The sequence below is a fragment of the Lepisosteus platostomus genome, chromosome 16, assembly GCF_059453375.1.
Source record: "Lepisosteus platostomus isolate fLepPlt1 chromosome 16, fLepPlt1.hap1, whole genome shotgun sequence".
Classification (NCBI taxonomy): Eukaryota; Metazoa; Chordata; class Actinopteri; order Semionotiformes; family Lepisosteidae; genus Lepisosteus; species Lepisosteus platostomus.
This window is the reverse complement of record NC_142626.1, coordinates 13,414,820-13,428,355: the sequence shown is the minus strand read 5'-3', so window position 1 is coordinate 13,428,355 and position 13,536 is coordinate 13,414,820. Positions and strand designations below refer to the sequence as shown.

Sequence of the window (13,536 nt, the reverse complement as noted above, 5' to 3'; positions counted from 1 at the left end):
TCTCTGCTTCCTGCTCGCTGCCTCACCTCCATCTAATCTCTATGATCTCCCAAAGATCCCTGCAGCCCTGCGCTCGGGGCTCAACCTGTCATTTCACTGCAGGGCTTCATAGCAGCTGCAGCATAACATACATGGTGTAGAACTTATTGATACAACACAAGAACATGCTTAATAAACTATGAATCTTATTCGAATATATTTGTGAAATGATCTGCTGTGATAGGAAAAATTGATCATTCCCTCAGGGTTAGGGTTAAACTTAACAACATCAGGGTTAATATATATTTCACATCCATTAACTAATGATCTCATATCTCATAAAATATATCAAATATAAAGTTTTGTTGTCAACCTTGAAGGTTATATCAGTCTCTAGTAGTTAAATCACATTGATGCTCTCATACAAGTAAATATGTTTTCACTATCATGAATTTTCAAACATGTGTCAATACAATTTTTGGCATTCATATGTTTTTTTTTTGGTCTTAACTTCTTATCTTGGAAAGGTGATCTATTTTGTAGGACTTTGGAAAGATGTAATATTGTGGTTGGGAATCGTACAGGATGTTCCACTTGTTATTTAAAATGCAGACCAGAAGCTTGGGGACCACATTTCAGGTGGGTTTTAATAGGACTTTAGGGATATGACTGCCCATTGTGTGGTGATACATAGGACTATTACTATATGATGATTGGCAAGTGTTGTGGAGTGCTGTGTCTTTTTTCCTTTAGTTCCTTCTCTTTAGTGTTCTTGTCTGTCCCTCTGTTCCAGGTGTGGGCCAGACTGCACACATCCATTCTGACCGTATGGTAATTGATGAACATCTAGGCACACTGTATGATTCTTTATGTGAAGAAGCTTCTTCTGTGCTAATTGTACTAATAGAGATAATTTTGTAAATCATTCTCAATCAGAGCAATCCAATTGATTATTATGATATCAATGATGTGTTTTCAAATTATTATCAGACTATGTTAATTAGCAGATTCTATTGGAAAATCCCTTACTACCAAACGTTTATTAACTTTTTATTTTTGTATTTTGTTTTTGCTACACAATACTAGTTTCTGAATACCCTTCCACTCACCAGATATTCTAGAAATACCAGTGTCTCGCATCTGAAGTCATAGAAATTATTTTTAATAAAAGGTCCATCTTACTTTGTAATCTCCTCATACAATGTTTCTGACAGCACAGTCTGTTTTCTGTCTAATTTTTGAATTTCTATCATGATACCTGTTTAATTTGTCTCCTGTTGATTCCATTTTTTGTGAGCTTTTCGGATGATCATGTTCTTTCTACATTGAAAGAGGAGTACCAGAAGCATTCTAATACTTTTCTAATCATCTTGGTGTGCCTTGACCAAGCTGAAAAGGCACAAGAATGCAGCTGAAGAGGCCCCTGTCTCACCCACTGAGTGACCTGGTGCTCTTTGTGTGTGGGGAAGTGAGGGAGATGAGTTTGTCTTTCGCAGGACAGTGATGACCCAGTACTCTCCATGGTGGATGTTTGCTTCTGGTGGCTGGATGTCTAGCAGAGAGTCATCTGGACATGATCATAAGGTCCAAGGTCACTGTTCATCACCCAAAGAAAAATCCACCAGTGGGAGATCTGTAGGGTTGTACCAGAACCTAACCTGACAGCATCTCAGCCAATCACCAACTGTGATGTAAAGAATTCTGCCCAAGATATTCTTTCTGCAACAGAAGAAATCTTGTGTTCATGAACCAACTGTTATTTTTGCTGTCTATGTTTGCTGTCTAAGACAGTTGGACTCTTTCTTATGTCAACATGTTGCATGTCCGAATATATTCAAAAATAAGTTGTAGCTGGGACAAACCAAGTTCTCTCACCTGTCTACCTTGGGCCAGAACCAGGAAATCAAACGGTGTACAAACTTTGTTTTTAAAGACTAAAGTTCAGCAAGACGTAGTAATTCACAGGTGAACCCAGCTGCCTGTCTGACTGCGTTTCCACAGCAACTGGCCAGACTGGTAAAACTATCCAACTCCACAGCGCCCCAGCTGCTGGGAACATGGACCTTGGTGTGAGTGTGTGAGTGTTTGTGTTTGTGTATCTGTCTGCCCCACAGCCTCACTCTTAAAATGATTTAAATGAGAAATAGAATAATCACAGTTCTTTGAATAATGTGACTGTGTTAAATGATCTCTTACAGTAGTGTAATAAACTTGTAAGTGCACCTGCAGGAGGTCCCAGCTGCAGCAGTGCAGTCATTGGGCAGTCCTGCTGAGGGAGGTTTTTGTACAGCTGTGTAACACTGTGTGAACACAGCACCACTGTGGTAACTCTGACAGTAATAATCTGCTGCATCTTCAGGCTGGACTCCTGTGATGGTCAGAGTAAAGTCAGTCCCAGATCCACTGCCACTGAAATGCTCTGGGATCCCAGTCTGACGGGTAGTTGCATAATATATCAATAGTTTAGGAGCTTCTCCAGCTTTCTGTTGGTACCAGTGTAGGCAGTGCTTAGAGTTATAAACATACACTGCAGGACTGGTCTTACAGTTCACAGTGACTGTCTGTCCAGAGAGAACAGATTTCACTGTTGGAGTCTGAGTCACAGTAACCTGTCCACTGGATTCTGTAAACAAGACAAAACACAGGGAATTTAATTTCTTTCAGCTATTTTACTCTTTTTTGTAAAGCTTGTTTACATAATATGCTAACAGCTATATAGTCCACAAATCATAAAATATATTAAAGTCAACACCAAGCCAATAATTAATTATAATACACACTTCTTTTTACAAATTTGTAAATATATTTGCCTCTGAAAACACATTTGCTACACTTCTATTGAAGTTCTTTAAATTTTAGATTTATTCTAAATTTATTCAGTTCTTTAAACTTTAACTTTTAAAGGTTAATGTTGTGAAATTAATGTTAATAAAATAAATATAATAAAATTAGAGAAGTATTTTCTTTAATCCTGACCTTGAGCAAAGAGCCCCAGTGTCCCCAGCAGTAGAATCAGTGGCATCATTGTCCTGTGTGTGTCAGTGACTCTGAAAGGGCTGAACAGTGACTGATCCACACTGTGAGTCTTAAAGTGTTTGGAGCAGTGAGGCGGCCCAGGTATGCAAAGTTCCTTCCTGTATGCAAATCCTGTCACAGACAGAAAAGGCCTGAGCTGAGAGAACTGCCTGGACTCCAGTGATTATCAGTGTAAAGGCTGTTCCAGACTCACCACCAGTGAATCAATCAGGAAACCCTGACAGATGAGCTGTATGCAATATGGATCTACTCTAATCCGTAGAGTCATCTACCCAATTCACACTACCTGACCTTAACCGCACTTGATACCTAATCTTTTTATAAAATGCTTTCTTCTGTTTCTGTCATTTAATCTTAATTCTGAATCTTTATACACACTCTTTTTAATGAGTCAGCATCTCTGCAGGATAGAGTATAATCCAGTCTTCCCACAGTAATAATCTCCTGCATCTTCAGCCTGGACTCCAGTGATTTTCAGTGTAAAGACTGTTCCAGACCCCCTGCCATTGAATCACATGAAGAACTCCAGATTTATGGGTTGTAAGTAAGATGGATTCTACTCTAGTCTGTAGAGCCTGTAGGTATGCAATATGTTAAGTTACAATCTCGGTCCTGGTATCACAATTGTAATCCCTCCCCCTTAAGGGCGCTCCGGCTCGTTCACATTTTAGTTGATTTTATGCACCTGCTTTCCATTCCAGCCTCCCTACAAAAGCCAGACGCTCACTCGGTTCCGGGCTCTGCTCTGGAAGACATACGCCCGGAGGCTTGCCGACCACCAACTCGCCCTACATCCACGGCTCAGGTGACATTCGCCCCCTAGGTGTCCCGAACCAGCCGAGTCCGGGACCTGGAGCGCCTGGTCCTGTTCCCCCTTATTCCCCCTGACCCTTCGCTGGATCCCACTCTGGTTTTAACTTTGTCTCATCTGTCTACAACCCCTCACCGGATCCCACTCTGGTTTTAACTTTGTCTCGTTCGTCTTGGATTGATCACCCGGCTCTGGGCTTTTGCCTGCACTGGACTTTCCTTTGGACTCCCTTTTTGGACAGTTCGCCTAGACCACGCCCCCTGGAGCATCTTCTTCACGCCCCCCCTGTTGATCTACCAGCCCAGTTCCTCATCTCCTCCCCGTGTCTGTTCACTCCCTTCCGGATTGTGTTGTCTGCATAGGGTCCTGAAAGACGCTTTGTAACACCTGGAAATCGGTAGCAGGAGCTGTTAGGTGGGAACGCAGGTGAGAGATGTGAAAGACAGGCTGATACTGTGCTGAAAGCAGGCTGATAGTTGAGGGGAAGGGCAGGTGGCAGAGCAGAGACACTCTGGGGTAAGACAGACAATGGAGCTGCTGAGCAGGAGCTGTCTGGTTGCTCAGTGAATAAGAATGGAAACTGCAGTAGGAAGCGGAGGAGCTGAATGAGAAGCTGTGCCAATATTGCCTGAAGAGAAAAAAAAAGTATCCGCTAGATCAATACTATTATTACCATTCTGAAGTACCCTATTGATATTTGGTGCAACCTGGCACCCCTCAGTTTGCTATTGCCCTTCTGCCAAAGACATTCAGACACCCTCAGCATGATCATTCACTGATGGACCTGATAACATCCTAACCAATCCTCAGCTGTGATTTCGTACCTTAAAATATAGCCACCAACTCATTTCATTGGTAAACTCACTGGCTTCACTTCTATCTCCAACTAACTTGGCAAATTGGACTTTACCAAGCACGTGACTGCAACAGCCCAGATAAGGACTTAATTTTTCTCCAAGATGTACTGTAAGACCCAGACAGTGAGTCACTAAAGTAAAGAATTCTGCCCAAGATATTCTTCCTACAACACATGAAATCTTACAGTATATTTCGTAAACCAATTGTTAATTTTTGATTGATGAAACTGAGGCAGTTGGACCCTTTTTGTCAGCATTCTGAATATCCAGACAAACCTTTATTCAGTTAAGGGTTGTAGCTGGGACAAATCAAGTTTATCCCACCTATCTTCCTTGAGGCTGTATCCAAACGGTTAACTGTGACCAGCATGTTTTAAGTGGGTTCTTTAAGGTATGCCTATAAGGAGCAGAGGATGAGACACAATCAGCTGAGCCCTTATTCCACTCAACATAGCTGGAATGGAGTGGAGTATGGTGAGTCTGGTTAAAGCAGCATATGGCTCTGTGTGTTCAGACATACTGTAGCAGGACTGTAGGATTAAAGCTTAAAATGTAAGTTGCTATTATAAGACATCAGTTAACTTCTTCTTAATGTTCAGTGACACCGATGATTAAGTCCCTTCTCAATTCCTGCACTTTGTACATTATGTTGGGCTGGAGAGCAGCACATTGAACAGAACATCTCTGACTTCAGGAATTGACTCTGGGGGAGTTTGCCCTCTGGTGGCACCAGAGTGATTTTACTTTTCTGTGAAAAGAAATTGCGAAAACTGTGAAACAGTACATTGAATGTACAGTACTTTTCTAAGCCAATATAATTTTCCATCTCCAGAACTCACTGACCTTGTGCAAAACCTGAAATCTGTCAGAGAGCCAAACATCCCCTTGTAGCACCAGTTGTGTTTCCTGCTTTTAAAGAGGTTATTTTTCCAAACACTACAATCCCCCTGAAGCTCCTCAAATCCAGTACAGAACAGGCTCTTTGTGGGTCCTGGCAGCAAAATAGAGTATCATCCTGGTTTCTTACTAAATACAATCATATTAAAAATTAACAAGTAATAGGTTTATTCCACGCTGAAAAAAAAGAAGAAAGAGAACACAACGTTTCGGCCACGGAGTCTTCTTCAGGTGTCACACTTGAAGAAGGCTCCACGGCCGAAATGTTGTGTTCTCTTTCTTCTTTTTTTCAGCATGGAATAAACCTATTACTTGTTCCTTTGCAGCCTACGCATCCTGACGCAGCTACCCACCTGAACTACATATTAAAAATTATACATACTGGAGATTATCTGATTTGTAATTGGTTTCAGATCTGTACATGTAGGAACAGTAGGAACTGTTCAATCAGAATTAAAAGCTGACGAAAACAGGTTGTGTAAAGAACCGTGTGCAGATGCTGCACAACTGAAGTGTGATAAAAGTGTAAACAAGCAAGAATATCAATGAAGTTATGAAAATGCACTGGAGGAGCAGAACTCAGCTGGAATGAAAACCAGCAGACTGTGTTTCTGCAGCCCCAGGGCTGGGAGCCACTGCTCTGATTTATTTTCATGCCCAGGGAAATGTGAGAATGACTCTCAGTGAGACTCTGATCTCTGGAGGGGCTCTGCCTGGGCGTACAGACCTCCAGCCTTTAGAGATCACTGTGCTTTTGAAAGAAGAGCCCAGAGGCCCTGCAGGTTTTTTTAAAGCTCCGTCTTTATAAATAGAACGGCTTCAGCAGATGCTTTGTCATTCACATGCCGGGCCGCCCTCACAGCAGACATCCTGGACATCTCGATCCCCGCATGGAGCAGGGCGGTGTGTTCCTTCAATAAGCAGACTCTCTGAAAGGGCACGAGCAGGTCCTGGTGATAATCCATCAGTTGGAAGGGTGTGAAGAGCACAAAGGCAGCCAGGCTGGACTCATCTAGGCTCCAATTCTTCACCAGCCCACCTTCGTACAGAGCGTACTGGCAGGCCTCGTCGCTCCTCCCCAGGAAGAACAGGGACTCGTCCAACCAGGTGTGAGACGCCAGACCAGCCTGACCCCGCTCTCAAGTGCTTCGCTCACGTAGTAAATAAAGCGCGACAACGGTCTGTGATGGACTACCCCCACGGATCCCTTCCTTTTCCCAGAACCGCTCCTTGAAGAGCAGGAAGAGTTCAGTCCAGCTGTCATAGTGGACACTCCGCAGGGTCTCTTTCTTGTGCAGGGAGAGAGGAGGGTTAAATCTGATTTATATGAGGGTCCCATAACTATGACATGGAATCCAGGCACAGTGAAACAAGACCCACGGGTGCAATGAGGCTGTTAAAGATGGAACTGTAACAGTGGTCTGTAGGTCATAAAATGAACCCTAGAGCTGGAACAGGTCAGCTGGTGAGCAGCAGGCAGGAGCAGCAAACAGGCAAAGCACAGTCCAGAACTGAAGTCAGGAAACAATCGCAGCTCGGAGCTGGAGAGACACAGCAAAGGAACAAGGAAACATCTGAAAGTCAAGGTCTATAGAAGCAGTCCAGGTACACAGCAAAGTGAAACTCAAGGAAAGTGCAAAGCTCAAATTGAGACAAATTTGGTCGATAGTCCAAGAAGAAACTCAGATACAGCCAGGAACAAGGCAGTGGCTCAGAGATGAAGCTTTATACCACGGCCCAGAGCAGAGCTCACTCAGACCTTAAACAGCCTGCTTCACCAGGAGACAGGGAGGGGAGGATGGGGTGATCCGCAGGTGAAGCCTGCTTCCTGTCTGACTGCATTACTATGGCAACCAGCTGAGTGGTAGAACTGCCAGCTCCACAGCGCCCCCGCAAGTTCGGCAGAGACAACTGGTACATTGTACTAACAGCCAGACCCAGACACCACAGTGTTCCTGAGCTGATAAAACTGCAGATTTCTTTAGTTTCTTCTAAAGTTTAAGAAATAAAAACTATCCCAATCCAACTAACTCTAAAACAGACCAGTGGTGTTTCATTACTACCAGGAGATATAATCTTACACTTACAATGTATCTTTGAAGTATTCAACTGTAAACAGAGGAGGATAAAGACTTTATAGAAATATAACAATTAGGACTTTTCAAAATGTTTTTTTCCAAAAAAAGCACTACAGTCTAGTATTGATCTCACGTGTCATTCTGTGAGCAGTGTGATTAAAAATGCAGTTCGTAGGAATGATTTATTGAGTTATGGCATTGCTGCCTGTCAGTGCTTGGGCCCTGGATTCAATTCCCTGGATGCTAACTGTGTGGAGTTTGCATGTTCTCCCTGTGTTTTGTGGGTTTCGTCCAGGTGCACTTGTCTCCTCCCACAGTCCAAAGGCATGCTGGTAGAATTACTGGCTACTGAGGAAATTGACCCCACTGTGAGTGGGTGTGTTTGTGTCTGTCTGCCCTGCAATGGACTGGCTTCACATCCAGAGTGTATCCTGCTTTTTGCACCCTTTGCGATTAATTCAAGTAGCGAAGCATCATATTGTATTCTGGATATATGTGTTACTTATGTTTTTCTTTCGCTTCCTGTATCTATGTCTTTGTTGTATCTTTATGATTTCAAACATGATACTTCTCAGGTGTAGGAAAATAAACCCCTTGGATATCAGAGATGGCACCAATAGATATGTAATCAATATCTCTCTCCCCTGCCTCACAGTCAAAATGATTCAAATGATAAATAATTTAATCACAGTTCTTTGAATACTGTAACTTTGTGAAAAGGTCTCTTATAGTACTGAAATAAACATGTAAGTGCACCTGCAGTACTGTAGGTCTCAGCTGCAGCAGTGCAGTTGCTGTGCAGTCCTGCTGAGGGAGGTTTTTGTACGGCTGTGTAACACTGTGTGCTTGGCCAGTAACTGTTGATGTTGTGTAAACTCTGACAGTAATAATCTCCTGCCTCTTCAGCCTGGACTCCTGTGATGGTCAGAGTGAAGTCAGTCCCAGATCCACTGCCACTGAAACGCTCTGGGATCCCAGTCTGACGGGTAGTTGCAAGATAGATCAGGAGTTTAGGAGCTTCTCCAGCTTTCTGTTGGTACCAGGCTAGGCGGTTATTATCATACACTGCAGGACTGGTCTTACAGCTCACAGTGACTGTCTGTCCAGAGAGAACAGATTTTACTTCTGGTGTCTGAGTCACAGTAACCTGTCCACTGGATTCTGAAAACTAGACAAAACACAGGAAATGCAGGAATTCAAGAACTAGAATGCTTTAATTTATTTGAGCTATTTTTACATTTCTGTAAAGCTTGTACATAATATGCTAATTGCCACATCTTCCATCACAAATTAAAATATGTTTAAGACAACAACTAGCCAAGTATTAAATTATACCCTGAACAAAGATGAGGAGAGTCCAGATGAAGATGGTGATGAACGTCATTGTTGCTGTGGGTTCTGTCACCATGAAGGGCAGCTCTCAGTCATGAAGTGTTAAACTCACAGGGCTATAAACACTCCCAGAGCACTGAAGAATGTGCTGCCAATGCAAAGTGTCTTTTCTATGCAAATTGTCTTTCTGTGTCTGTAGAAAATGGAGAAGAGCAGCTGCTGTAGTTGTTAATTAAAACAGTGTGGCTCTGGTATGCAAAGCACTTTCTTCTCCTGTATATAAATCCTGTGCCAGAGCTCCCATTGTGATCTGAGCAGTGAGCAGAGGTAGGACTTGAAAATAGACGGATAGTTTTCCTCTGTTCTGCATCATTCATTAATCACAGGGTTTTGAAAGATGAGAGAGAGGGGCTTTCTGTCTGATCCCTGACTGAATTTAAAAGAGACATTGAGCAACAGGAGACCCCAGTAGGTGAGGGCCAGGGAGAGTCACATCATCTCACTCTGTACAATATCTCCCTCTGCTGGGGACTGTGGGGAGAGCATTATCATTACAACTCTGCTCTCCTCACGATCTCAACCCGGGAGGAGGAATTTCTCACACAGCCTGCTCTCGGCCTCCAGGGGACAGCAGCTCCCTGTAGAAGAGAGCAGGGACTTGTAGCCTCCAGTTGACAGCAGAGGGAGCTACACTGAGGGGGCTGTTCTTTCCACTTGCTGGAGGGTAGAGTTCACACGTTCACACACCGGTCTGATGAAGTGTTTTTTTTATATACAGATAATTCAAGATGGAGGTTGGTGTTGGGTTTTGAAGAGCCTCCAGAGGAAAGTTTTGCTTTATTTAAAACTCCTTGCACTGTAATTATTCTGCAATTGCAAGTTTTAATGTGCCAAGGCCGCATGATCCGCGTGTCACGAACCGTATTCCCGCGTGCACCTCTTGCCGTCAACACCTGCGCACTAGTTAAGCTATTATCACTTCTCACACCTTTTCCTATTTATACCCTCTCACTCCTCTCACTCCTGCTCACTGTTGAGCTCGACTTTTGACTTTCTCTTGTGCACATAACTTTCTGACCTGACTTCTGGATATCCGACCCCTAGTGACAACATTTACAACGCAGGTATTTACAGTAGGTTGAAAACTATCATGAGCAGATATTTCTTATAGCCAATCACAATACTGCTGGGCTTTTGCACAGTGCTGCTGTCTGAATGCTAGTGGACATTGCAGCTGTTTTACTTCTAATTTATACTACCACTATTGTGTTCTGTATTAATTACATCCATATTCCTGCAAACCACAGTTTTATTTTTTTTTATTTTATACTATTATGCTGTTGTCACACATTCCATTATGTTCCTGTCTCCAACAATGTCATGTGTTATGTGAGGAAACAGACAAGTAAGCATTTCATTGTACTCAGGTACACATGACAATAAACCTGAACTTGAGGTATGAACAAAAGTGACCCTTGTGTCTTATGGGAATCAATCATTAATCAAAAATAGGAATTTTATTTTATTCAGTGCTAGTAGTATTAGAGTACTGTATTTTTAGAATAGTTTAAAGGAGGCTTCAATATCTTAAATATAAAGATTTCTGTCATACTGTATGATGTTGTTCGTTCCTGTTTTATCTGGGGAATGAATATAGCTGGAGCCACTGTGTCTAATTATTGAACTCCATATTACTGCAGATATGTCATTCATGAAATTCAGTGTGTTTGTGTGCAGTTGAGTTCTATTTCATTGTCTTCTCTCTCAGCACCTGCAGTAAGTCCCAGCTGCAGCAGTGCAGTCGCTGTGCAGTCCTGCTGAGGGAGGTTTTTGTACGGGTGTGTAACACTGTGTGAGTGGCCAGTTACTGTTGATGTTGTGTTCACTCTGACAGTAATAATCTCCTGCATCTTAAGGCTGGACACCGGTGATGGTCAGAGTGAAGTCAGTCCCAGATCCACTGCCACTGAAACGACTTGGGGTCCCAGAGTTTAGTTTATTTACAAGATAAATCAAAAGTTTAGGAGCTCCTTCAGATTGTTGATGGTACCAGGCCATGCGTTGACCATAGCTGTCACTGTAAACTGCAGGACTGGTCTTACAGCTCACAGTGACTGTCTGTCCAGAGAGAACAGATTTCACTGATGGTGTCTGAGTCACAGTAACTTGCCCAGTGGATTCTGAAAGATGAAGATGGTGATGAAGGTCACTGTTGCTGTGGGTTCTGTTGCCATGAAGGGAAGCTCCCAGTCATGAAGTGTTAAACTCACAGGGCTATAAACACTCCCAGAGCACTGAAGCATGTGCTGCCAATGCAAAGCGTCTCTTCTATGCAAATTGTCAGCAACAATTCTAGAAAATATTTTGTCTTTGAATGGACTAAGATTAGCATTAAAACATCCATGAAGAAAACAATTGATCCTGACAAGATTTATAACAAGAACATGATAAGGCAAAATTGGTTGAGATCATATTGTATTTGTTGAGGTTACGAGGTTTCTGATAAATGATTTTGAGAAGTTATGGTTTGTGACTTGATTACATTTTTAGCTGAAACCTGTTCTTATACTGTACATTCTGTATGTATGGTGTTCCCATCCTTTCAATTGTGAAGATTAAAGAATGAAGGAGGTGAATATGAAAATTATGAGAATTTATCATTTTATTGCAATACAACAGATTCCTATTCTTATAAATATGTACAGTATGATATCACTGTCTGTTGAGTTGTGATTAAAAGGGCAGTAAGAATAAATAAATACAGACTGAGTTACACCTCAAAGCAACTTAACCAGAGCCGGTAGATACACTGTTGGCTAAACCTGAGAGGGAAAGTCAATTCTATTGTTGATTCCACTGGAGATGAAGAGATTTGACAACCAGACACCAGCAGTGAAATCACAATGAGGTACAATGAGGCAGCAGATGTTTCTCACTTTAAGGTGCTCAGACACTGGTGGCTGATGTTACTTTTATATTTCTGCCAGGTTGCTTGTAAGTCAAAGCTATGCCATGGTCACTGCCTGTGTGTAATCAAAATGGAGCAGCTTGACTTCCTTATAAATACATCTTTCTCATTAATAGATATTTGATGTTAAGTCATAAATGTCAAAGCAGTGTGACAAATAATCAAGAAGAATTAGGTTTTGGACCAAATTAGGGATGAAGCGTGCAAAAGGCACTGATCAGTAGAAGATTACTTTTGTCTTTAAGTATAGTGACGTTCATCATTATGTCCTGGAATGTGCATCATATCACCTAGACCCCTAGATAAGACTCCTGCTTCTCCTGCTGCTCAGTGTGGAAGAGGGAAGTGATTCGAAATGCCACTGTAAAGCTGTTCTGTATCTGAGCCTGTAGTCATTGTTCACACATTGACAATATTCTAGTCTCTATAGATACAGTAACTCATTTGTATGGGTAGAAATGGACTAAGTAAAGTGTGTAATTCTAGAGGAAATCATATTTGACTTACCCAATAAATTAAAAATGAGTAGAAAATTAACTTTTCATTAGCACAATAACCCGAAGCTCAAGTCCAGAGCCACACTGAAGAGGTCTGTCAAGAAGAGACTGAATGTCCTTGAGTGTCCCAGTCCCAGTCAAAGCCCAGATTTGAATCCCATAGAAAAGTGATGGAGAGGCTTGACAGCTGAAGTTCATAATCAATCCTCAACAGACCAAGTGAGGACTGAAGCAGTTTTACCAGGAAGAACAAACACAATTATAGTACAACATCCTGCTGTTCACATCTGAGGAAGATGTACTGTATCCAGGAATGTTGACAACAGTACTTACTGCCAAATCTGCTTCTCAGCAACGACTGCCTTAGGGTACTGAATACTGATGCTTCGGTAAATGTCACGGTCTATATCATCCTCGAAGGTTTCACTGGCATTTAACCTCCTACCCCTATAACAGAGTTAATTTAAAACTCAATGAAAAGAAATACATGAAAAAAAAAGAATTAGACACATTACTTGGAATTCAACAAAGTGTCTATATCATGAAGTATACTGTACTTTGTAATACTGCAGCATTACTTGTAGTTAATACCATTCATTTATATGTGTAAGTAGGAAAGTTTTGAGGTACATATGCAAAAAAGCCGTTATTTTCAAGTGCAAGAAAGTAATCATGTATTTCAAGTATTAAAAAATGAAAATCACTTGAATCACAAGTCCATACTACAATCACAGACCTGAAAATAATCAATGTACTGTAAATCAATGATAGACAATATATTAAACTCTGTGAATTGTCTGTATCTGTATAGTTTTTTACTTATTGTATTGACATGTTGTATCTAAACAAAGGCATTCAGAATGTGGGAAACTGCCTAATTTGCAGAAAGACCTAATTTTATAAACATGACAATATTAGAAACAGATGCCAATATCAGAAAAATACTTTTGACACTAAATAACAGAATACAGTATGAATATGAAAAAATATTTTAATTTCTGTTTTTATGTTTGAACACATGCATGAAACTTTTATTTTCCCTGTTGTTTGAAAATAGTATAAATATGCAATTCTTGCATTA

The 13,536-nt window shown here is 41.5% G+C and overlaps 2 protein-coding genes across 2 annotated transcripts in view; one reads left to right on the top strand and one right to left on the bottom strand.

Annotated features, from left to right (window-relative positions):
- LOC148646899 (protein NLRC3-like) overlaps positions 1 to 13,536 on the top strand; it is a 1,251,308-nt gene that overhangs the window by 391,173 nt on the left and 846,599 nt on the right. The window lies entirely within an intron of this gene.
- On the bottom strand, positions 6,369 to 9,067 carry LOC148646918 (uncharacterized). The gene is made up of 3 exons (XM_088609387.1): positions 8,994 to 9,067; positions 8,498 to 8,819; positions 6,369 to 6,654 (listed from the first exon to the last, which is right to left on the bottom strand). Exons 1-3 carry the CDS (start codon positions 9,064 to 9,066, stop codon positions 6,369 to 6,371), a joined length of 681 nt encoding a protein of 226 aa, XP_088465513.1. The 5' UTR covers position 9,067.